The sequence below is a fragment of the Phyllostomus discolor genome, chromosome 3, assembly GCF_004126475.2.
Source record: "Phyllostomus discolor isolate MPI-MPIP mPhyDis1 chromosome 3, mPhyDis1.pri.v3, whole genome shotgun sequence".
Taxonomy (NCBI): Eukaryota; Metazoa; Chordata; class Mammalia; order Chiroptera; family Phyllostomidae; genus Phyllostomus; species Phyllostomus discolor.
The window spans coordinates 93,851,296-93,876,138 of NC_040905.2; the positions used below are offsets into that span (position 1 = coordinate 93,851,296).

The following is a 24,843-nucleotide window of genomic DNA, read 5'->3' on the forward strand; positions in this document are numbered from 1 at the left end:
TTTAGCTTCTACATTTCCCATACTATTCTTACCTGTCTATTTTCTGTCTATCATCCATGCTACTTATTCTCTGTACCTTTTCCCCCTCTCTGCTCCTCCCACTCCCCTGTTGCTAACCCTCCATGTGATCTCCATTTCTGTGGTTCTCTTCCTGTTCTAGTTGTTTGCTTGGTTTGTATTTGTTTTTGTTTTAGGTGTGATTGTTAATAATTGTGAGTTTGCTGTCATTTTACTGTACATGTTTTTATGTTTTTCTTAGATAGGTCCCTTTAACATTTCATATAATAAGGGCTTGGTGATGATGAACTCCTTTAACTTGACCTTATCTGAGAAGCACTTTATCTGCCCTTCCATTCTAAATGAAAGCTTTGCTAGATAGAGCAATCTTAGATGTAGGTCCTTGCCTTCCATGACTTGGAATACTTCTTTCCAGCCCCTTCTTGCCTGTAAGGTCTCTTTTGAGAAATCAATTGACAGTCTGATGGGAACTCCTTCGTAGGTAACTGCCTCCTTGACTCTTGCTGCTTCTAGGATTCTGTCCTTCATTTTAATCTTGGTTAATGTAATTATGATGTGCCTTGGTATGTTCCTCCTTGGGTCCAACTTCTGTGGGACTCTCTGAGCTTCCTGGACTTCCTGGAAGTCTATTTCCTTTGCCAGATTGGGGAAGTTCTCCTTTATTATTTGTTCAGATATCTTTTCCACTTGTTCTTCCTCTTCCCCTTCTGGTACCCCTATAATTCGGATGTTGGAAGATTTAAAGATGTCCTGGAGGTTCTTGAGCCTCTCCTCATTGTTTTGAATTCTTGTTTCTTCATTCTTTTCTGATTGGATGTTTCTTTCTTCCTTCTGATGCACTCCATTGATTTGAGTCCCAGTTTCCTTCCCATCATTATTGGTTCCCTGTACATTTTCCTTTATTTCATGTAGCGTAGCCTTCATTTTTTTCATCTGATTTGTGACCAAATTCAACCAATTCTGTGAGCATCCTGATTATCAGTGTTTTGAAGTATGCATTTGATTGGTTTGCTATCTCTTTATCACTGAGTTGCATTTTTTCTGGAGGTTTGATCTGTTCTTTTGTTTGGGCCAGGGTTTTTTTCTTTTCTTTTTCTTTTTTTTCTTTTTTTTGTCTTGACACACCTGTTATGTAGTGAGGGGAAGAGCCTTAGGTATTCACCAGGGTGTGTCAACCCAGTTGCTGGGTTGTGATGCTGTATGTCGGGGAGGGGTCCAAGAGGGAACTGTGGCGCTTGCTCTACTCTGTTGAATTTTTGTCACTTTCCCCTCTTCCTGCAAGGAACTTGGGACCTTCTGGTGCTGATTCTCGGGTGGGTGGGCTTGTTTACGTTCTAGAACCCTGTGGGTCTCTCCAACGAACTCTCTTGTGAGGCTGGGAATCTGTTCCAGCACCCCAACCCACATAGGTGTTTTCAGTTGGTGTTTTGAGGTTTTATTTCCTTGACCTGGACCCTGGGTTGTGCAGTCGGTCTCGCTCCCCAGTTTCACCTGGTTTATCTGCACACTAATGTGGGACCACCCGGTCAGCCAGCCGCCTTGTGGTTCGTGTTTCTCCACAATCCGCTGCCTTGCCTGCCAGGGTCCACTAGCCTTGGCTTTGCTGGGAGCACTCTCCTCACCACTGCCCAACTCCGCACCTCCTACCAGTCTGGATGAATGTGTCTACTTTAACTCCTTGGTTGTCGAGATTCCATACAGTTTAATTTGCTATCAGTACAGGGTTGGTTTTTTTTCTTTTTAATTGTTGTCCTTATTTTGGTTGTGCAAGGAGGCACAGTGTGTCTACCTATGCCTCCACCTTGGCCGGAAGTCTAGATCATGCTATTTAATAGTAGGGAAAAGATTTAGGTACTTTTTATTTTTTATATATTTTATTTATTTATTTTAGACAGAGGGGAAGGGAGGGAGAAGGAGAGGAAGAGAAACATCACTGTGTGGTTGCCTCTCCCTCGCCTCCTCCTGGTGATGTGGCCTGCAACCCCGGCATGTGCCCTGACTGGGAATCCAACTGCCAGCCTTTAGGTTTGCAGGCTGGCACTCAATCCACTGAGCCACATCAGCCAGGGCTAGGTACATTTTTAACTAAAATAATTTTCATATGTTCTCTGGGATATTGGGGCTTCAGTTAAGGGATACCAGATATTCAGTAAATTAATTATATACATAGATATGTTTTTAGAATTTGCGTTCAAACTTAGTCTTTAATTTTTTAGACTTCCTTTCATTTGATTACTTGATCTCTAGCTAAAACTGGAATTAATTAAGCAAAATTAAGAGATAACTTAAAAAAGGTTTTATTTATTTATTTTTAGAGAGAGAGGAAGGGAGAAAGAGGGAGAGAAACATCAATGTGTGGTTGCCTGTCATGTGCCTCAAAATGGGGACCTGCCCGGCAACCCAGGCATGTGCCCTGACTGGGAATTGAACTAGTGACCCCGTGGTTCACAGGCCGGTGCTCAATCCACTGAGCTTACAAGCAGTCAGTGAAGAAAAAAATAACTTTTAGCAGGCATCTAATTTAGCACACTGATTGATGGGAAACAGTTTTTTAGCATGAGTGTTTTTAGAAATTTGCTTTAGATTTTGCCTTAAGAGTATTTTCATGTGACGTTTTTGCTTTTACATTTTGAGAAAATATTCGTAACAAAATTTATCATTTTAATCATTTTTAAATGTATAGTTCCTTGGCATTAGTGCATTCTCCTCGTTGTGTGACCATCACTCCTGTCTCTGGAACTTTTTCATCATCCAGATTAAAACTCTGTATGCATTAAACAATAAGTCCCCGTTATTCTCTCCTCTACATTTTTGGCAACTGCCATTCTACTTTTTGTCTCTATGAATTTGGTGTCTTATGTGAGTGGAGTCATATAATATTTGTCCTTTTGTATCTGGCTTATTTTACTTAGAAAAATATTTTCTTATAGAATACTTTTATGGTTCACATATATCATAGCATATATGTCAGAATTTCATTTCTTGTTAATGTTGAATTCCATTGTGTATATATATGTATGTATATGCATATGAGGTCTGTCCAGAGAGTATACAGCCATGCAATATGAAACATAGAAAAGTATATTGAAGAAGACATAAGAAACATTGTACATACGACAATAATGCCTCAGTCCCCTTCAAAGTAGGCACCTCGGGCACCTCACACAGTTCTCAGAATACATCAGCTGCACCTTTATATTATCCTGAATCTCATCAAAGTTCTGAAATCGCTTCCTTTCAAAGGTGATTTTAGTTGTGGGAAAAGCCAGAAATCTCAGGGTGTCAAATCTTGGCTGTAGCGGAGCTAAGTCACATAGGTGATTTGGTGATTTGATGTTTGGCCAAAAAACTCTGCCTGAGATGTGAGGCATGAATGGGCTCAGTGTCACGATGAGGCTTGCCCATCACCAGTTGCCCATAGCTGTGGCCCTCTGAATCATCTGAATAGTTTTTGTGGAACAGTGTTCAAGCTTGATACAAAATTTGATGCAGATTCATTGCTCTACTTGCTCAGTCATCTTGATCAGCAGGGGACTTTTAACTTTTGCTCTGTTTCCTACCTGGGCCAGTTCACCCCTCCTTAGGCAACCTGGTGACCCCCTGCTCCTGGGAGGTCACCATACTGATGCTGAACTTAGTGGGGACACTTGATCGGCATAGCACACTATAGCCCAGAACTCCTGGACTCAAGCGGTCCTCCTGCCTCCGCCTCCCAGGTAGCGGGACTACAGGCACGTGCCACCATGCCCTGCTTTGCTCAGTCATTTTGAATGTGATGGCCACACAGCACACATGCTCACTCAACAGCATCTACTGCCCCCACTGATTAGTACAGTGAAGTCGTCATTGTTCACACATGTGTATTCCAGTCCACTCTCCTTGGCTGTCAGTTTACATGGATGTTGCACAAATTGTTCTCATTATGTTAACAACGGCTGGATGTTTTCCAGACAAACCTCATACATTACATTTTGTTTATCCATTTATATGACAATGGACATTTGAGTTGTTCCCATCTTTTGGCTATTGTGAATAATTCTGTGAACATGGGTGCACAAATATTGTTTGAATCCTTGCTTTTAGTTCTTTTGGGTATACACCCAGAGGTGGGATTTCTGTATCATGGTAATTCTGTTTAATTTTTTTAGAAACTGCTATAGTTTTCTACAGTGCATCATTTTACATTCCTAACAGCAATGCACAGGGTTCCAATTTTTCCACATTCTTGCCCACACTTGCTATTTAGAGTGTATATGTTGTATTTTTATAGTGCTTGCAATTCAGCTGAGGCTTTTTGCTGATATCAAAGTATCAGAAAGTGTTTTTTAAAGAGAGTAATATGCTGTATTACAAAGAAATCTTAGATGACCTTTGTCCTGCAACCCATTTCCTTTATTTTTTAAAAACTATTTTATTTTTAGAGAGGGTGAGGGAGGGAGAAAGAGAGGGACAGAAACATCAATGGGTTCTCTTTTGAATGTGCCCCTGCCGGGGGACCAAATCTGCAACTCAGTCACGTGCCCACGCTGGAATCGAACCGGCAACCTTTTGGTTTGCAGGACAGTGCCCAGTCAACTGAGCCACACAAGTCTGGGCACCATTTCCTTTTTGGTAAGAAAGAAGAAATTATCTTCATGCAGCCACAGTTTACTATACGTACTGTTTCTATAATCAGTGTGTTGTATGGGAGAAAGGGAATTGTGCATCCGTTTCCTATGCTGATTTTTAATAAACTGTTGTAGGTTGTGAAGTGTATCACTTCTTCCTTCTACTTGGGAGAAATTTTAACTTGCTCTGGAATTTATTTGGGGGGATGATGCTGGCCTAACTTTATGGAGATAAAACTAAATGGAACCCTGGCTCCAGTGGATTGAGCGCTGGCCTGCCAATTGGTTACCAGTTCGGTTCCTAGTCAAGGTACATGCTTGGGTTGCGAGCCAGGTCCCTAGTTTGTGGTGTGCGAGAGGCACCCACACACTGTTGTTTCTCTTCCTCTTTTTCTCTTTGCGTTCTCCTGTGTCTGGAAATAAATACATAGAATCTTAAAAAAAAAAAAAACTAAATGGAAAGTTATGGGATAGAGGCTCTAATTTATAGGATAGCTGTTGGTGGCAAATAATACTTGGTTTTTGAGCTGTATTTTTCTCTTAATGCAGTGTTAATTAAAGCACTCTGTGGGGGACCTCATACCTATAACGTTATGTTTAGCAGGACACTGAGGATTTCTAAATACTCACTTTCTTCTTTCTTCTCTTACACAGGGATCATGGCCCAAGTAGCAATGTCTGGCCTGCCGGTTGAGGATGAGGAGTCTTCGGAGAGCAGGATGGTGGTGACATTTCTCATGTCAGCTCTTGAGTCCATGGTGAGACGGCTTTACAGTTCTATCAAACATCCCATATTTGGATGGATATGGACTTGTGGATGAGATTGGTTTGTTCTTGTAAAACATGGTTTTCAGTTTACTAATAAGAGTAATATATTTTGCTTGAGTAATAGTATGGATTTAAGCCTTTCAAATCAAATTTTATTACCAAGTTTCAGAATATTCTTAACTTTTTAAAATGTTTAATATTTTACATTTAATTTCAACTTTTATCTACAAATATCTTAGGTAACCCAGTATTTTGCAAGCATTAACTTTATGTGTAATATTTGAGTTTCTCAGAATGAGTTGGTATATTATAGTGTGGTGCTGGTGTTTTATTATATCTGTATAAAGAACATTACCAGAATTTTGGGCCTTAAGAGCATATTCACTATTTTATATCTTTTACTTTGATGTGCTGTGCATTCATAATTTTCTTGACTCTGCTAGTGTGTTAGCTCTTAGCTCTTTCTTTTTTTTTTTATTCTGAAAAATTTATTTATTTATTTATTTATTTATTTTTAATATATTTTATTGATTATGCTATTACAGTTGTCCCATTTCCCCCCTTCTCTCCCCTCCACCCTGTACCCCCTCCCACCCACATTTCCCCCTTTAGTTCATGTCCATGTGTCATATTTATGAGTTCTTTAGTTTCTACATTTCCCGTACTATTCTTGCCCTCCCCCTATCTATTTTCAACCTACATTCTATGCTACTTATTCTCTATACCTTTTCCCCCTCTCTCCTCCTCCCACCCTCCTGCTGCTAACCCTCCATGTGCCCTCCATTTCTGTGGTTCTGTTCCTGTTCTAATTGTTTACTTAGTTTCTTTTGGTTTTGCTTTAGGTGTGGTTGTTGATATTTGTGAGTTTGCTGTCCTTTTACTATACATGTCTTTTCTTTATCTTCTTTTCTTAGATAAGTCCCTTTAGCATTTCATAAAATAAGGGCTTGGTGATGATGAACTCCTTTAACTTGACCTTATCTGAGAAGCACTTTATCTGCCCTTCCATTCTAAATGAGAGCTTTGCTGGATAGAGCAATCTGGGATGTAGGTCCTTGTCTTTCATGACTTGGAATATTTCTTTCCAGCCCCTTCTTGCCTGTAAGGTCTCTTTGGAGAAATCAGCTGACAGTCTGATGGGAACTCCTTTGTAGGTGACTGTCCCCTTACCTCTTGCTGCTTCTAGGATTCTCTCCTTCGTTTTTACCTTGGCTAATGTAATTATGATGTGCCTTGGTGTGTTTCTTCTTGGGTCCAACTTCTTTGGGGCTCTCTGAGCTTCTTGGATTTCTTGGAAGACTGTTCCCTTTGCCAGATTGGGGAAGTTCTCCTTTATTATTTGTTCAAATACGTGCTCAATCTGTTGCTTTTCCCCTTCCGATTCTGGTACCCCTATAATTCGGATATTGGAACGTTTAAAGGTGTCTTGGATGCTCTTAATCTTTTCCTCAAGTTTTTGAATTCTTATTTCATCCTGCTTTCCTGCTTGGTTGATTCTGTCTTCCTTCTGGTCCACTGTATTGTTTTGAGACTCAGATTCCTTCCTTTCACTATTGGCTCTCCTCCGCGTGTCTTCCTGCATCTGTTTTATGGTACTCTGCATTCTTTCATCTAAATTTCGTCCAAAATCCACCAGTTCCGTGAGCTTTCTGATCACCAGTGTTTTGAACTGCGCATCTGATAGATTGGCTAATTCTTGGTCGCTCAAAAGGATGAGTCCTGGGGGACTGATTTGCTCTGTTGAAAACATGTTTTTTTTTTTCCCCCCCGTCTCTCTCTTTTTTTTTTTTTTTTTTTTCCGGTCTGGTTGCTCTTGTTACGGTGGGGGGCGGAGCCTTAGGTGCTCACCGGGGCTGGGCACCCCAGTCGCTAGATTGTGACGTTATATGTGGGGGCGGGGCGGGAGCGGGAGCCGGGCAGGAGAAAACAATGGCGGTAGTTCCGTTCCCCTGGACTCAGACCCTTGTCTGGGCTTCCGGGCCGCGAGTTCTGCCCTGGTCCACAATCGCTGCCCCTCTGGGTCTGCCAGCCGCGGCTTGCGTACTCAGGGATCACCGCTGCCTTCTTACTCGCCCGATGGCTTTTGCGCCGATTTTGCGCCAAACCTTCCCCTGACCTCCGCGCGCCGCCGACCCAATCCAGCCCCGCTCCCGCCGGCTCGTCTTCTCCTACCAGTCCGGATGAACGCGTCTACTTCAAGTTCTTGGCTGCCCAACTTCCATTCAGATAAATCCTCTGCCGGATCTGGGTGTTATTCTGATAGTAAATTATTGTTGTAAATTATTGGTTTTCTAATCTTGGTTGTACGAGGAGGTACGGTGCGACCACCTATTCCTCCATCTTGCCGGAAGTCAGCTCTTAGCTCTTTCTTTTCAAAAGACCTGTACAAAACATAATTACAGCAAAATACTAGTATTACAATTTGCTTATCATGTTTTTTAAATAGGTAGCTGGAAATCTTGTGTTTGATCTCATAGGTTTTGTTTAAAAATCATCAGACTTGGTTTCTTTTTTTTTTTAAATCTTCACCTGAGGATATGTATTTATTGATTTTTAGAGAGAGAGGAAGGTGAGGGGAGAGAAATAGACATTGACTTGAAAGAGAAACAGTGATGGCTTGTGTCCTGACCAGGGATTGATGCAACCTACGTATCTGCTCTAACCGGGGATTGAACCTGCAACCTTCAGGTGTTCAGGGACAACACTCCAACCATCTGAGCCACCTGGCTAGGGCTAGGTTTTTTGACACATCGAAATGAAATATCCTATAGGAGGAAGCTGTGTACTTTCTGTGTTAAGTGTTGACTAGTATTAGATAGTGTTTAACCCCATAAATTGCAGTATGACATAGTTTGTAGATTCCTTTTTCTTATCTCATTAGGAAAATTCTTTTTCTATCTAATAATTTTAAATGATCTCCTTAAAGAAAAATTTTAGAATGGTTAGTGGCTATTTACCATTATTTTCTGAAAATCACTTATTTCTTCTTTGTAATGATAAAAACTGCCAAAATTTGGGGCTTAATGTTAAATATTAATTTAGAGATTAAGTCTACTCTGTTGGTATCAAAATATTTTCTTCTGATCTCTGCATAGAATTAACATAGGGTGGGTCACATAGGGTCTGTTTTATTCCTTAGAATGTCTTTAGAGTTTTCTCATCTTTGTCGGTCACTTTATTATTCTCAGCTTTTATTTCCTCCTCGCCAGCAGGAGTAAGAGTATCTCTCCTCATGTCCCCCTAGTTGTAGTTATGAAGTATAATCGTAGGTGTATAGGCCGGTTTCATCCTTCCCTTGGCCTATAGGTTTCTTTGATCTAATCCTTGGACAGTGCATGAACCTTGCTTTGCTGTTTCATAAATACTGCCTTTGGTGACGGGGCTGTCCAGCTAAGAGGGTGGACAGTGCAACAGAATGCACTGCTATTACAGGTGAGCAACCAAAGTGCATCTCATACAAATGCAGTGTAACGGAATTTTGGTATAGCATGATTCTTCCTGCTGGGAACAACTTTTGGCTCACCTCTTGGTCGGAAGTTCTTCTACTATGGCTTCATTATAGTTCAGAAGATTTCTGCATTGCAGCAAGTATAACATTATTTATTCTAGATTACGTTTTAAAGTAATATTATGCAATTATGCAAGCACTTTCCATTTAAGAAATTAGAGGGTTGTTATACAAATCAGACAAAGAGAGGAAAGATGTAGTTTTCAATGAATGAGAATAGGCTGTTTGGGGAAAAAATTTAGTCTTTATCATGTGTCAGGTTAAATTCTAGATGAGTAAAAATGAAAAATAGTTATACTAAGACAAATTCAAAAATCAGAAAAATGGTGTAATTGCGTATTTAATTCTGTAAGGAGCTTTCTACGCCTGACATTGAGGATTTTTATGCATCAGTGGGGAAACACTACTAACAACAGTAAAATTAGCAAAGGATATGTTAATTGAGAGAAAAGTATCTAAAGTACAAAACTCTTATTTTAATACCAATCAGTGGCTTATTGACCACACTAATCACCCTATTAAATGTTTCTTGGAAACTTGAACAATAATATTTGCTAGGTAGGGAATTGTTAGCTCTTTTAGAAGTGCAAGTGGGAGTATAAACTGAAAGAGCCTTGCTTTCCCCTTTTTGTAGGTTTTGAGAACCTTAAAAATATTTCTTTTCAGCCCTGGCTGTTGACTAGGTTGAAACCTTGTCTTGTATATTGAAAGATTGTGAGTTTGATCCCCAGTCAGGGCACATGCAGGAGGCAACTGATAGATGTTTCTCTCTCATGTTAATATCCCCCCCCCCACCCCCCAAAATTCAGCTGCTTCAAGCAACAATAAACATTTATTATCTCACACAGTTTCTGTGGATCAGAAATTCAGGAGTAATTTACTCCTTCCCCTCCCTCTGTCTCCCTCTCTTCCCTGCTCCCCCTCTTTCCCTTCCCCTGTTTCTTTGTAAAATCTATAAACATCGTCAGGTGAGGATAAAAAAGAAAGTATTTTCTTTCTTTCTTTCCTCCCTTCTTCCTTTCCTTTCCCTCCCTTCATTTATTTATTTTTTGAGAGAGGGTATAGGAGGGAGAAAGAGAGGGAGAGAAACTTCAGTGTGAGGTTGCCTCTCACGTACTCTGTACTGGGGGCCTGTTCTGCAACCCAGGCTTGTGCCCTGACTGGTGACCCTTTGGTTCTCAGCCGGCACTCAGTCCACTGAACCACCCCAGGCAGGGCAGAAAGTATTTACTTTGATAGTCAAAGTTTCCATGTGTCAGTCTCTTCTGAGAAGGTCATTCAAGATACACATGAGTATTCTGTTCCCAGATTATTATATTTCAGTTTTGCTTTTAGGAGTGGTAATTAGGATCACCATCATTTTCAATAAGGTTCGTATGAAATGAATTATTGTATATTCATAAAATGGAGTGTTATATTGTATACTCTTACTAAGATTTTAAAGAGTATTTAATCTCTTGGGAATATACTTAGTAAAAACCATTCTTAGTAAAAGTATACACTGGAATGTGATTCCAGTTGTGTATACCTATGGAGATACTTTTGGAGGCAGAATAATGTAATGCAGGGTTGTCCAAGATTTTGGCATCTCTAGACCATGCTGGAAGAAGAGTTTTCTTGGGCCACTCATTAAATACACAAACAGTAATGAAAACTGATGAGGAAAAAATGAGGTTTAAGTACATTTACAATTTTGTGTCGGGCCACATTCATAGCCATCCTGGGCCCTATGTGGCCCGCAGGCCACAGGTAATGGATGTTGTGCTGTGACTTCCAGACCCCTCTTTAGGACTGATGGCACTTATCACCCTAGCTACTGTGTGCGTTAGAGAATCCCTTGCCCAAGATCTCTCCACTTCTTTGGGGAGGGCCATGTCGGTTCCAGAGCGCTCCTGATGCAGGTATATCTGTGTTCAACTCCCTGTGACTCCTGCGCCCTTCACACTCCACAGGTGTTATTACTGAGAGTGCTCTCCAGTAAGCCTGTATGTGTACCTGAGTCAGTTTTTTGTGAATTTGACCTTTAACAGATCAAATGGGATCTGTTTTCAGGGATCGCTGCCTTTTTTCTTATAAATTCTGTACTTTCTTCTTTTTAAAATCAGTGTTAAAAACTATTCAGAAAGAGCCCTGGTTTGTGTGGCTCAGTGGATTGAATGCTACCTGGGAACCGAAGAGTTACTGTTTGGATTCCCAGTTTAGGACACATGCCTAGGTTATGGGCCAGGTCCCTGGTGGGGGCGGTATGTGAGAGGTCACCCCACACTGATGTTTCTTTCTCTCTCTCTTTCTCCCTCCCTTCCCCTCTCTAAAAATAAATAAATAAAATCTTTTTTTCTTTATTTTTTTTAAGATTTTATTTATTTATTTTTTAGAGAGGGAAGGAAGGGAGAAAAAGAGAGAGAGAGAAACACCATTGTCTGGTTGCTGGGGGCCATGGCCTGCAACCCAGGCATGTGCCCTGACTGGGAATCGAACCTGCAATTATTTGGTTTGCAGCCCCCACTCAATCCACTGAGCCACATCAGCCAGGGCAATAAATAAAATCTTAAAAAAAAAGTATTCAAAAGAAAGCCACCTTAAAAAATGGGGACTCTTTGGCTTTGTATATAACTTAAGGCCAAAAAGTAGAAAGTTTATTTGTTTCCAGGTCATGTATTAAGACAAGTTTAAGTGATGAGATTTTTTTATTCATCCATCATAAATAGTACTTTTAAATTATATCTGTATGTAACACTTCGTTGTTTCTATTTCAGTGTAAAGAACTAGCCAAGTCCAAGGCAGAAGTGGCCTGCATCGCAGTGTATGAAACAGACGTGTTTGTTGTTGGAACTGAGAGAGGACGAGCTTTTGTCAACACCAGAAAGGATTTTCAAAAAGATTTTGTGAAGTACTGTAAGTATTGTATTGTTAGCTTTTGTATTTCATAAATATTAAACCTAAAGATTTATGCATTAGCACACCATAATATAGTCTAAAGCAGAATGAGATGTATACTAAAAAAGCACTTTCTGAAATATCCATGGAGATATTGCAAAGTGCTCCAAATGAGCTTTGGCCGGTGTAGCTCAGTGGATTGAGCACTGGCTTGCGAACTGAAATGGTGCTGGTTCCATTCTCTGTCAGGGTACATGCCTGGTTGCGGGCCTGGTGTCCGGTTGGGGGCTCGCAAAAGGCAACTGTATTCTCTCCCACATCCGTGTTTCTCTCCCTTGCTTTCTCCCTCCCTTCCTGTCTCTGAAAATAAATAAAATGTGAAAAAACAAAAATTCTGAAAATGAATCACTGACATGGGAACATATAAGGATAAATACCAAAGAGTAAGAAAATGGTAAATGTTCCTTATACTGTGTTCCTTGCTTGGCCTTACTCTGAATTTGTGAAACACATGAAAGAGAACGTAAATTTTGAATTGAGTGAAAGTTCTTGTTCAGATGAGTAGTTCTTTTCTTGATAAACAGTGTGTTGAAAAAAGTCTATTTGTGCATTCATGATACTGTGTTAAACAGGTCTCCCCAACTCTCACAGTGGAATGGACTTGACTGAGGGTTCATTGAGTTCTGCCAGTTGGGAGTCGTGCAGTTGGTGAACTTACTTGGCACTGGCACCAGTGCAGCAGAGAAAGTCACTGTAGGGCATTACTACCTATTGCTTTTCACAGTATAGCAATTTTGTATCTGTGTTTAACCTAACACTGTTCATAGCTTTTATTGGGGTTTTATTTTTTTTTTTTGAAGATTTAATTATTTTTAGAGAGATGGGAAGGGGAGCAGAAAGAGAGGGAGAAAAACATCAATGTGTAATTGCCTCTTGCAGGCCCCATGCTGGGGACCTGGCCTGCAACCCAGGCATGTGTCCTGACTGGGAATCGAACTGATGATCCTTTGGTTTGCAGGCCCGTGCTCAATCCACTGAGCTACATCAGCCTTGGCAAGCTTTTTATTTTTATATTTTATCCTCATCCAAGGATATAGTTACTGATTTTAGAGAGAGAAGAAGGGAGTTGGCAGAGTGGAGAGAGAAAGAGAAAGATTGATCAGTTAACTTCCTGTGCATTCCCCAATTGGGGATCAAACCCACAACCTTTTTGGTGTACTAGACTATATTCCAAACAACTGAGCCACCTGCTGAGGGCTTTGCTTTTATTTTTAAATTTTCCCGTCTTCGCTTTTCTTTCTGTGTTTATATAATACATCATAAGTGTTAGAAAATTGGAAAAAATAATTGTACTGAAAGCCAGATAATAGGAAATGGGTACAGGCCTTTGTATATCATTAATTATTTTACAGGTGTTGAAGAAGAGGAAAAGGCTGCAGAGATGCATAAAATGAAATCTACAACCCAGGCAAATCGGATGAGTGTAGATGCTGTAGAGATTGAAACTCTCAGAAAAACTGTTGAGGACTATTTCTGCTTTTGCTATGGTAAGGTTATACACTTGAATTTTCTGAAAGATAGATTATGTGAGTGAGTTTTTTAAAAGGTAGTTTAACATCATACAACACACTTTCACAAATTGAATGAATTAATCTGTAAATTTTGGGTGCTAACATTAGGAACAGCTTTATTTTTTATTTGAAGTTTGAAGGAACCCAGAAACAAATATAGGATTAGAGCTGTTTGTGTTTTTCCTTAGAGCAGGTTTAGAGTCACAGCAAAATCAAGGGCAGGTCCATAGATCTCCCGAATACCATTCTCCCTCACTCAGGCATAGCCTTTTGCCATCAGTATCCTTCACCAGAGAACCTGCAGTGGCACATCATAATCATCCAGAGGGAATTGTTTGTTTTTTTATATGTATGCCAATTGCCTAGAAAAAAACCACCTTTTGTTAATCCAGTTATGTGGTAACCACAGCCCTTTTAAGAAAAAAAAGTGGTCAGAGGGGGGCGATACAGGTTATGGTGTAAGGTTGTACATAAAATTGAACTCTGGGGGATGGAGTTCCAGCATCCATGGGCTCACTGCCTCATACATACCGACAGCCTGACAGAATACAGTCATTTGTAAACGTAGGTTTTGCTCATCTAATAAGTTTTCAATCAGAATATTAATCAAAAATTGCCTCTTGTGGTAGCAGTTTGATTTGTGAGGTTTCCATGTTCTGAGGCTGAATTGTAAGTGGGAAGATCGTGTTATACGAGAGTGGGACGGACCATCATGAGGAAAGAGAATAGTGCAAGAAATCGACCATTGTTCCTATCTGTGTAGGTTTTATATGAGTATCTTATGTACATGCTTTTCAGCCCTTTGGATTTGTTTCTGGTTTAGAACTTTGGCTAACATGGGACTAGGGCCCTATGATATTTCAAAGTAGTTTTGAAATTAGATGCCACAAGATAGCATGAATAGCATTTATTGAACCATGATAAACTGATGGTTTAGATTTTTATCTTAACATTGAATGACGTTATCTTCTTCCCACCTCACCTCACCACTGTCTCTTACCCCAGGGAAAGCTTTAGGAAAGTCAACAGTGGTGCCTGTTCCGTATGAGAAGATGCTGCGAGATCAGTCGGCTGTGGTCGTGCAGGGGCTTCCAGAGGGAGTTGCCTTTAAACACCCTGAGAACTACGATCTTGCGACTCTGAAGTGGATTTTGGAGAACAAAGCAGGGATTTCATTTATCATTAAGAGGTAAAGTATTTTTGTCCCTTGCCCATCAATAGTTTCTTTATATAAAATTGAATAATTCAGCTTATTTTTTTATATTTAAAAAACTCATGCTTAGTGTGGAAGTCATTTAAATTTATGCTCTCCAGTAATTTTGGTTTGTGTATTCTTAGAGTTGTTTTGTTTTCTTTCAATGCAGACCTTTCCTGGAGCCAAAGAAGCACCTAGGTAAGGGACTGCTTTGCCTGCGTGGTAGCTGGTTGGGTTCCTAAATCCGTTGTGCCAAATTTAATACATCGTAATGATTTCTCTTACTTCCTCTGAGAATACGATGTAAGGTATTTTGGAGTGAGGCATTATGCTACTTATATAAACCAATGAAAAGTCTTTGAGAGTAGAATTCTTTTCAGCTCTGCTACTTTGTTTATGATGTGTACTCAAAGTTTCATAGTTGCAATATGAATATGATTTAATTTCTTTAATATTTATTGCATAGGCACGGAATTATTAAGCACAAGATTGTGTGGGGAGGGGATACACAACTATGTGTAAGCATTAAAGGTTTTGAGTGCTGGTGGTCTAATGGAAAAGATGAAAAAATCCATAGTCACCCGAGCAAGAACATGCCGCAGGAATGGCGAGAGAAAGTGCTGCAGAAGTTTGTTGGAGGAAGGCTTCTGTCATAGTCCAGGAAGGCTTTCATGAAGAAGAGAGCATTAAGATGAGCCCTTAAAGAAATGAGGAGGAGTTGAACAGGATTTTCTTTGGGGAAGTCAGCCATTCCATTTGATGGGAAGAGTGATAGTTAGAAGACTGGGACTCCTTGGAGCAAGGTTCATTTGAGACTTTTCAAAATAAATAACCATTGTCATTGGCAACCTCTTAACCAATGTGAGGATAAAAATGGAAGGATAATGTATACACACCCAAACGTATTTTGTTTTCTGTTAAATAATCTTTATTTAGCTCTCATCATGATGACAAGATTAATTTTTAAAAGCTGTATTGAGGTATAATTGGCATGCCATATGATGTACCAATTTTAAATATATCATTCAGTGATTTTTGAAAGCTGTACAATTAAAAAATTAAAAAACAATTTTATAACCATTGCCACAGTCTAATTTTAGAATATTTCCATCATCCCCATCTGTTACTTCATGAATGTTATATAATTGAAACACACAGGTTGTATCCTTACAACATGTCACTTCAGGAGGATGCTTTAACCAACTGAGCTACTGGCCAGGGCCTTGAAATTAGCTTTTTTCACTCAGCATAATTGATTTGAGACAACCTTGTCCCAGGATGGCTATGAATGCGGCCCAACACAAAATCATAAATTTACTTTAAACATTAAGAGATTTTTGTGTTTTTGTTAGTGTTTGTGTATTTAATGTGTGGCCCAAGATAGCTCTTTCTCTTCCATTGTGGCCTGGAGATGTCAAAAGGTTGTACACTCCTGGTCTAGGCTGTTGGGCATATCATCATTTTATTCCCTTTTTATTACTGAATATTAAGTATTCCATTGCATGAATATATCAGCCATTTACCCATTTATCATTGATAGACATTTAGATACTTCCTACTTGGCTGTTATTAACACTAATACTATGACCATAAATAAGTTTTTATGTGTATGTATTTGATTGAATTTCTCTTGGATATATGTATACCTAGGAGTGGAAATGCTGGATCATAGTGCAATTTTTCATTTAACTGAGAAACTGCCAAACTGTTTTCCAAAGTGACCATTCCATTTAATGTTCTTACTAGCATTGCTTGAGGGTTCAAGTTTCTCCACACTCCTTTTGTTTTTGCCATCTCAGTGAGTGTGAAATGGTATTTCGCTGTGGTTTTAATTTGTGTAACCGTGATACTAAAGTTGAGTATCTTTTCGTATGCTTACTGGCCATTCAACGTATATATTCTTTGGAGAAATGACTAATCAGATCCTCTCCCCCTGGGTTTTGTTTTGTTTTTTTTTTTTTTTTAGATTTCATTTATGTTCAGAGAGAGGGGAAGGAGAGAGAAAAAGGAGAGAAACTTTGATGTGTGAGAGATACATTAATTGGTTGCCTCTCACATTTCCCCAAGTGGGAACCTGGCTCACAACCCAAGCACTCCAGGCACATTTGCTGACAGGGAATTGTACCAGCTGCCTTTCAGTTCACAGGCCAGCAGTCAGTCCACTGAGCCACACCAACCAGGGCCCTTTCTACATGTTTCAAATGGGTTATTTGTATTTTTATTACTGAGTTATAAGAGTTCTTTATATATTCTTCCTATAAATATTTTCTCTAGTTCTACAAATTGCCTTTTCATTTGCTTGATAATGTTCTTGTAGGAACAAAAATTTTAAATTTTTGTGAAGTTCATTTAACTATTTATTACTTTACTTTTGATGTAGTTATCCAAGAGACTGTTGCCGAATCCCAGGGTCCTGAAGATTTGTTAGGTTTTCTTCTGTTAAGTTTTATAACTTTAGTTCTTACATTTAGATATACTTTAAATTTTGAGATAATTTTGGCACATGGTAAAGATATAAATTCATTCTCAGTTTGTGTCAGCAGAATTTGTTGAAAAGACGATTTTTTCCTCTAGAATTGCTTTGGCATCTTTGTTAAAATTTCGTTGACTCTGACTTTATTTCTGGGTTTTCTACATGGTGAATTATGTTGTGTGTGAACCAAGACAGTCCATTTTTTTGCAATGTGAATGCTTTTTATTTTTTTAATTCTGTTAATGGGGCTACAATATCCAATAGAACGTTTCACCTTGTCCTAGATATTAGCTGGAAGGCTTCCAGGCTTCCGCCATTATGATGTAGCTGTTGTTTTTCTGTGCATGTCCTTTTTAAGACTGAGAAAGAAGATTTCTTTGTCATGTTTAAATTAAAATTCAGACTTTTTTCCCCCTTAAAGCTTTCTAGATTAAATTTAAGTCTGCTATTTGTATTTTGTTAAATCTTTATTTTAGAAACTTGCTTTCAAATGTTGTCACCTGGGCATTAATCAATGACATTTTTTTAGGTTTATTTATTTATTTTGTTTAGAGAGAGGGGAAGGGAGGGAGAAAGACAGGGAGAGAAACATCAATGTGTGGTTGCCTCGCGCGCCCCCATCTGGGGACTTGTCCTGCAATCCAGGCGTGTGCTCTGACGTGGAATCAAACCCAAGAACTTCTGGTTTGCGGGACGACGCCCAACCCACTGAGCCACACCAGTCAGAACTAATGAGTATTTGTCGGGTGTTTTATAGTGAGTGGTCTCAATTGGTGGGTTTGTATTACTTGGCTTCTTTGCCATACCAGCTCTCAAAGTAATTGAAATGTTGTGATTGTGATGGGATTATATGTTTTGCTTCTAAAACATTTTAACAGCTTTATTGAGATTTATATCCAATAAGCCCACATGTATTTAAAGTGTATAATTTGATAAGTTTTGATACTGTGAAACCATGACTACAATCAAGATAGTGAATACATCTTTTATCCAGGGGTTTCCTTACACCCCTGGGTGATTCCTCCCTCTGGTCCTTCCACCCCTCTTCCCTAGGCCACTACTGATCAGCTGTCACTCTAGATTGTTTGCATTTTCTAGATTTTGTGTAAATGGAGCCATATAGTATGTACTTTTTTTGGTTTGACTTATTTGGAGACGTAATTCATGTTGTTTCATGTATCAGCAGTCCATATTTTTAAATTGCTGAGTGGTATTCCATTGTATTGGTACACTGCAATTTGTTCAGTCATTCACCTGTCCTTGAAAATTTGGTTTTTCATTACTTGGCTGTTACAAAGAATGTGCTATTCATATTTTGAGTGCAAGTATTCATGCGAATATAAATTTTCATTCTTTTTGATAAATACATAAAGTTGGAATGACTAGATCATATGGTAGCTATACATTTAACTTTTTAAGAAACTGCTGGACAGCTCTGGCTGGTGTGACTGACTCAGTGGATGGAATGCTGGCCTGCGAACCAAAAGGTCACCAGTTCAATTCCCAGTCAGGGCACATGCCTGGGTTGTAGGTCAGATGTCCAGTGGGAGGGTGCACCAGAGGCACCCATACACGGATGTTTCCTTCTCTTTTTCCCTCTCTTCCCCTTTCTCTAAAAATAAATAAATAAAGTCTTAAAAAAAAAAAAAGAAACTGCTGGACTGTTTTTACATGATTGTTCCTACTAGCAGTGTATGAGACTACATCTTCATCAGCATTTGGTGGGGGCAGCCCCTTCTTTCCTTCCTTTCCTCCTTCCCTCTTTCCTCCCTCCCTCCCTCCCTCCCTCCCTCCCTCCCTCCCTCCCTTCCTTTCTTCCCTCCTGTTCTTCCAGAACAAAATTCTTGATGCTAAAGTATATAATTCATTGGGTTTTAGTATATTCACAAGATATACAACTATCACTGCTATATTATTTCAGAGCATTTTCATTACCCTAAAAAGAAACCGTGTACTTGTCAGCAGCCCCTCTTTTCCGAGTCCTCAGAACCAGCTCTACTCTTAATAGAAATTTTTATTGTTTATACATCAGTAGAGTCTTACTCTACATTCTAGAGTAATAGTACATTGCTGTGTTTGTTTCACTGACAAAAGGAAGAGCTTTTTCATTAAAGGGAGGGTGCTGTGGGTGAGGGGATAAAACTGGTTAGATCTTTGTCATCCCTAATTACCTTCCTTATAAGGGAACACAAAAGGCACTTTTATAAACTAGTGCAATACTCGCTCTAGTATGACCCACAACTGTGAACTCCCTTCTCCCAGTTCATTCTATATTTAGGACCTTTGGGAGTATTAGTCATATTTCAAGTGTTGTAAGAACCTAAATCTCTTTTTTTGTACATATAGGTGGTCGTGCGATGGTAACAGATACTGAAAGGTCAATGCTATCTCCAGGTGGAAGGTAAAAAAATTCATTAGTACTAATTAACTTGTACACTTCACCAAGTTTTAGTTTTTAAATTACTGAGTTACTAGAATATTGAAAGGGCCTATGTGACACATGTTGAAGATTAACATGCAATTGAATCATTCGGGGATCCTGTGAAGATGCAGTTTTTGACTTACTAGTTCCGCATGAAAGTAGTTCCTGGGTAAAAGTGATGTGATTGTCTGATGATCAGATTGTAGATAGAAAGGCCTTGTAGGTAAAGTGGAGTTTGAAAGTTAATTTGCTACTCTGTATTATTTTGATAATACTCCCCCACCCCAAAAATGTTCAATTAGAATTAAAGTACTACATTCAGTTGACAGGCGATATTCAAGGAATAAATACGTAAATTCCAAAGCTGATTCAGTGTGCATTCAGCTTGGTCAGGTGAATGATTTGATGCTGAGCTGCAGTGCATGTGAATGCTGTGTGAGTGGCCCTCACCGATGCAGAGCTTCCTTTCCCTTTCAGTTGTGGCTCCATCAAAGTGAAAACTGAACCCACAGAAGAGTCTGGTAAGTACTGGTGCTTTTAGAAGCAATTATGAAATTTAAGTAAGGAAGCCTTTTAATATAGTAGGTTATATTTTGACTCATTACTTATTATTTTGATGAGAAGTACAAATTTATTTCAATGGTGACATTATTTGTTAGTGTTAGCATATTATACGAAACTCAAAAGATAGTAATTTGTTTGATAAATGGTAGCTAGAGAAATTTGCTAATTACACTTTTGTGGACAGAATTTTTTAATAGTTTTACTTTTCAGTTATACCGGAATAATAATGTAAAATGCCAGCTAGGTTTTTCTGTTTGTTTTTTGTTTTTACAAAAATTAATATACTACTCTCTTATTCTCCTTTTCCTTTTGCACACTCCCATTTTCTACTCTCCAAAGAACCTGTTTTTTAAAGCTTTTTTGCTATTTGATTCCTGATTGCTTAATTTTAAATGTTATGTTCATAATGTTATTTCACATAGATTTTTTTGATAGCTTTATTGAGATATACTTTATATGCCAGAGAATTTATCCATCTTAAGTGTATAATTCATTGATGTTTAGTAGGTGTACAGTTTTGCAGTGGTCAGCACAGTCTAATTGAACACCTCTATCACCCCAACTAGAAACCTAGTTCCCGTTTTGAGTCACTCTGTACCTAACACTGATTCAAGTTTCGTAGGCATTTAATACACGTAGAATCAAAGAGTACATAATGTTTTACATTTTGCTTCTTTTACTTTGCATCATGTTTTGAGGCTCACCTTCAATAATCGTTATAGTGCATTTAAGTGGTTCATAGCTGAATGTTATTCCATTCTACTAATATACTGTCTTTTCTTTATCCAAATACCATTTGGTAGACATCTAAGTTTTTCCCACTTTTTGGTTGTTTTTAATACCACTGCTGTGAACATCCACTTATTTGTCTTTGTTTGGAAATATGTCTTCTTTTCTTCTGAGTGAATGCCTAGGAGTGTTGCTGTGTCTCTGGCAATTCTATGCTTAACTTGAGCTACCGACAAAATTTTCCCAAGTGGCTGAACCATTTTTTGTCTTAACACCAGCATATGAGGGTTTCTGTTTCTCCATATCTTGGTCAGTAGTTGTTATTATCTATCTTTTTTTTTAATATAGCTGTCCTAGAGGGTGTTTCTTTTCTTTTTCTTTCTTCTTTTGCTTTTAAATAGACATTTTATGGCAGTGTTAGCAAGCTTGGCCAGAAAGTACAGAATGTTCCCATACACTTTCTACCTCCACACATGCACAGCCTCCCTTGCGATTAGCCTCCCACATCAGAGTGGTGCATTGTTTATATTGATGAACGTACCATGATACATCATGATCTCAAAGTCCATAGTTTACATTAGGGTTGTGTCTTGCACATTCTGTGGATTTTAACAAATGTATAATGACACGTATCCACTATTACAGTAACATAAGAGTAGTTTGACTGTCTGAAAAATTCTCTGCTCTGCCTTCTCATTTTTACCTCCTGACACCTTGCCATCATTGATCTTTTTAGTATGTCCAGAATGTCCTATGATTGTGGTTATAATTTGATTTTCCTAATGATTTTGAGTGTGTTCTCATATGCTTATTCACTATTCAAATATCATGTTTGATGAAATGTCTGTTTAGCCCTGGCTGGTGTGGCTCAGTGGATTGAGTGCTGTCCTGCAAACTGAAAGGTTGCTGGTTTGATTCCAGGTCAAGTCCCTCTTTGTGGGCATGTGAGAGGCAACCAGTTGATGTATCTTTCACACGTCAAATGTTCTCTTCCTGTTTCTCCCTCCCTTCACATCTTTCTAAAAATAAATAAAATCTTTAAAAAAATCTATTTAAATCTTTTGCCTAATTTTAAATTGGATTGTTTGTTTTCTTTTTTTTAGAGTTATATGTGCTCTTTATATATTCTGCCTATAGGTCTATTATCAGAGATAAGGTTCCATACATACATTGTATTCTGTGGCTTTTGTTACTTCATTTAAAACTTTATTGATATTTTATTGCATTTTTCCCCTTACCATTTAGTCCGCTTATATTCCCCCTAAAATTTTTTTTGAAAGATTTTATTTATTTATTTTTAGAGAGAGGGGAAGGGAGCAAGAAAGAAAATCAGTGTTAGATTGAAATGTTGATCGGTTGCCTCTCATATGTGCCCTGAATGGGGACTGAACCCTCAACCCAGGCATGTGCCTTCACTGGGATTTGAAACTTGTGACCTTTCACTTTGTGGGATGATGCTTAACCCACTGAGCCACACTGGCCACAGGTTTCTCCTTCATTTTTTAATTGTTTTGTTTTGAAGCCTAAAAATGTCTATTTGGATGCAACCCAGTTTTCCAATTTCTTTTTTAATGGCTTGTGCTTCTGGTGTTATATTAGAAAAACTTTGCCCACCTAAGTCATAAAGATTTTTACGGTTATGTTTTCTTTTGAATTTTATAGTTTTAGCTATTATGTTTAGGCCTAAGATCCATTTTAAATTAATTTTTGTACATGTGGTCGAGTAAAGGGTCTAAATTCATCATTTTGTATGTAGGTATACTGTTGTCCCAGCACCATTTATTGAAAAGATATCCTTTCCTCATTAGATTGCCTTATTAGCACCTTTGTCAAAAGTCATGTGGCCAAATTTAGTTTCATTTCTATTCCCTTGAACTTGAATATTTATTTTTATCCCAGTAGCACATTGTACCACATTGTATTTTATGTAGTTCTAAAATTTGGTTTTGTTTCCTGTTAACAAAGAAAATGAGGATATCATTATTATGTTTTTAATGTTTATTGATTTTAGAGAGAAGGGCGAGGGGAGAGAGAAACATTGATTGGTTGCCTCCCATTTGCTCCCTGATTGGAAATTGAACCTTCAACCCTTTGGTGTCTGGGTTGATGCTCTAACCAACTGAGCCACCCTGGCCAGGGCAAGGATATAGAGAAATGGGGAGGGAGGAAGAGACAGAAACATCAATGTGTGAGAGAACCACCTATCAACTGCCTCACCATAGGCATGTGCCCTGACCACACATCAAACTAGTGACCCTTTGCTTTGTCAGATGATGGCCAACAAACTGAGCTGCATTGGTCTGGGCTGTACCATTTACTTTCAGTGCTTTTCCTTTTTCCACTTCTACTATATAGTTACAATTATTTTTACTGTTCAGGTCTGTCAGATCTCAGTGTGATCTGGAAACTTTTACTTAATATTTGCTTTCTTGCCATGTTCCATTTCTAGGGACATGAGTGATTTTGCTTATTTAAAGAGGACACAGCTCTTCATGACTTGATTACAATGATGTTACAGTTTTTTTGTAATTCTGGTTTTATGATAAAACTCAGAATGAAAGCAACTTGAAGTAATGTATAACTTTAAAGGATCATTGTATGTTTTATCATCGCCCTCTGTGATGGCAAAGAAAAATGGTATTTACAGTATTTTCTTTTTTAAAAAGAATTTATGTATTTTCACAGAGATGAAAAGGGAGGGAGAAAGACTGGGACAGAACCATCAATTGGTTGCCTCTGTCATGCCTCCAACTGGGGATCTGGCTCACAACCCAGGCATGTGCCCTGACAGTGAATCAAACTGGCAACCCTTCGGTTTTCCGGCTGGCAGACAGTCCACTGAGCCACACCAGCCAGGGCTACAGTATTTTCTTATCAAAGGAATAATTAAAATACGTAATATGAACATAGGCTATAGGTGGGGTGCAAACATTTTCATTATGTAAAAACTCATTTTCATGGCATTGCAAAGTAATGACATTGTTGGTTTGACCTCTTGCAGAAGATGGGAGCTAGTTTATAATTGTATTGTACCTGAATTCTCACTGTTGTAGAGTATGTCATTGTGGGGCTTTTACTGTGCCCTGAAATGAGTTAGAAAATCATCTTAGATGCAGTTAATTTTAGATTTAGGATTCATCTAGGAATACAAGGAATATTTTAGAACTCTTAATTCATTTTCTTATTTTATTGAACAAATGGAAGTATCATCTGGGCAGATTATGGAAAGGCAGCATAAATTCTTAACATGATTGGTTGGACTATTATATATAATTGCAAATGCCACCTCATCATTATATTTAATAGTGAACTACTAGAAGCACTCCTTATAAGAAAGAAGCACATTTTTACCAATTTTCTTACCAATGCTTTAGATGTACCAACCTATACAAATATGAAGTGTAAGTAAGTAGAAAGTAGAGGGCATCATTAACTTTCATAGGTGATATTATATTTATAAAACACAAAGAGAATCAATTAGACAGCTGCTGAACACAAAACATTCATAAGCTTATTTTTACTTAAGTATGTGTTAAAAATTCCAGATAAAATAATAACTTCGATTAAAAGCACTTAAACAATTTAATAATCCTTTGAATGCTTTTTAAAAAATGATTTTATCCATTTTTTATTTTTAGAGAGAAGGGAAGGGAGGGAAAAGGAGGGAGAGAAACGGCAAAGTATGGTTGCCTCTCCTGTGCCCCCCCCACTTGGGACCTGGCCCACAGCCCAGGCATATGCCCTGACTGGGAACTGAACCAGCAACCTTTTGGTTCAGATGCCAGCTCTCAGTCCACTGAGCCACACCAGCCAGGGTGAAAACTATTTTCTTTAGTTGAAAATACTCTTTGCAAAGCTTCTCAAATCGCATGACACCAATGCAATATCAAGTTCATAATAGGACTGGTATGATTATGGTTGAGTATCTTAGTCTGAAATGTGTATAGACACTCATTTGGTTTTTTGGGGGTTTTTTTAGTGATTAATTAGACTATTCACATTTCACCACCTTGTTTATTTCTTGATGCTTGCTATTCAAGAGTATTACTTATTCCTGCAATCATATGAGGAAAACAAATTTTTTTTTAAAGTTCTTATGGTCTAGCTTCAT

The 24,843-nt window shown here is 38.6% G+C and overlaps 1 protein-coding gene across 13 annotated transcripts in view; it reads left to right on the top strand.

Annotated features, from left to right (window-relative positions):
* The window catches only part of LOC114510426 (general transcription factor II-I), a 116,265-nt gene that overhangs the window by 25,559 nt on the left and 65,863 nt on the right, over positions 1–24,843 (top strand). For all 13 annotated transcript variants that reach the window (XM_028529059.2, XM_036020837.1, XM_036020838.1 and 10 more), the window contains exons 2-8: positions 5,280–5,383; positions 11,658–11,796; positions 13,191–13,325; positions 14,355–14,538; positions 14,714–14,742; positions 19,364–19,418; positions 19,917–19,960. In XM_028529059.2, the coding sequence (XP_028384860.1) occupies positions 5,280–5,383; positions 11,658–11,796; positions 13,191–13,325; positions 14,355–14,538; positions 14,714–14,742; positions 19,364–19,418; positions 19,917–19,960 (690 nt within the window). The remainder of the gene's footprint in view (positions 1–5,279; positions 5,384–11,657; positions 11,797–13,190; positions 13,326–14,354; positions 14,539–14,713; positions 14,743–19,363; positions 19,419–19,916; positions 19,961–24,843) is intronic.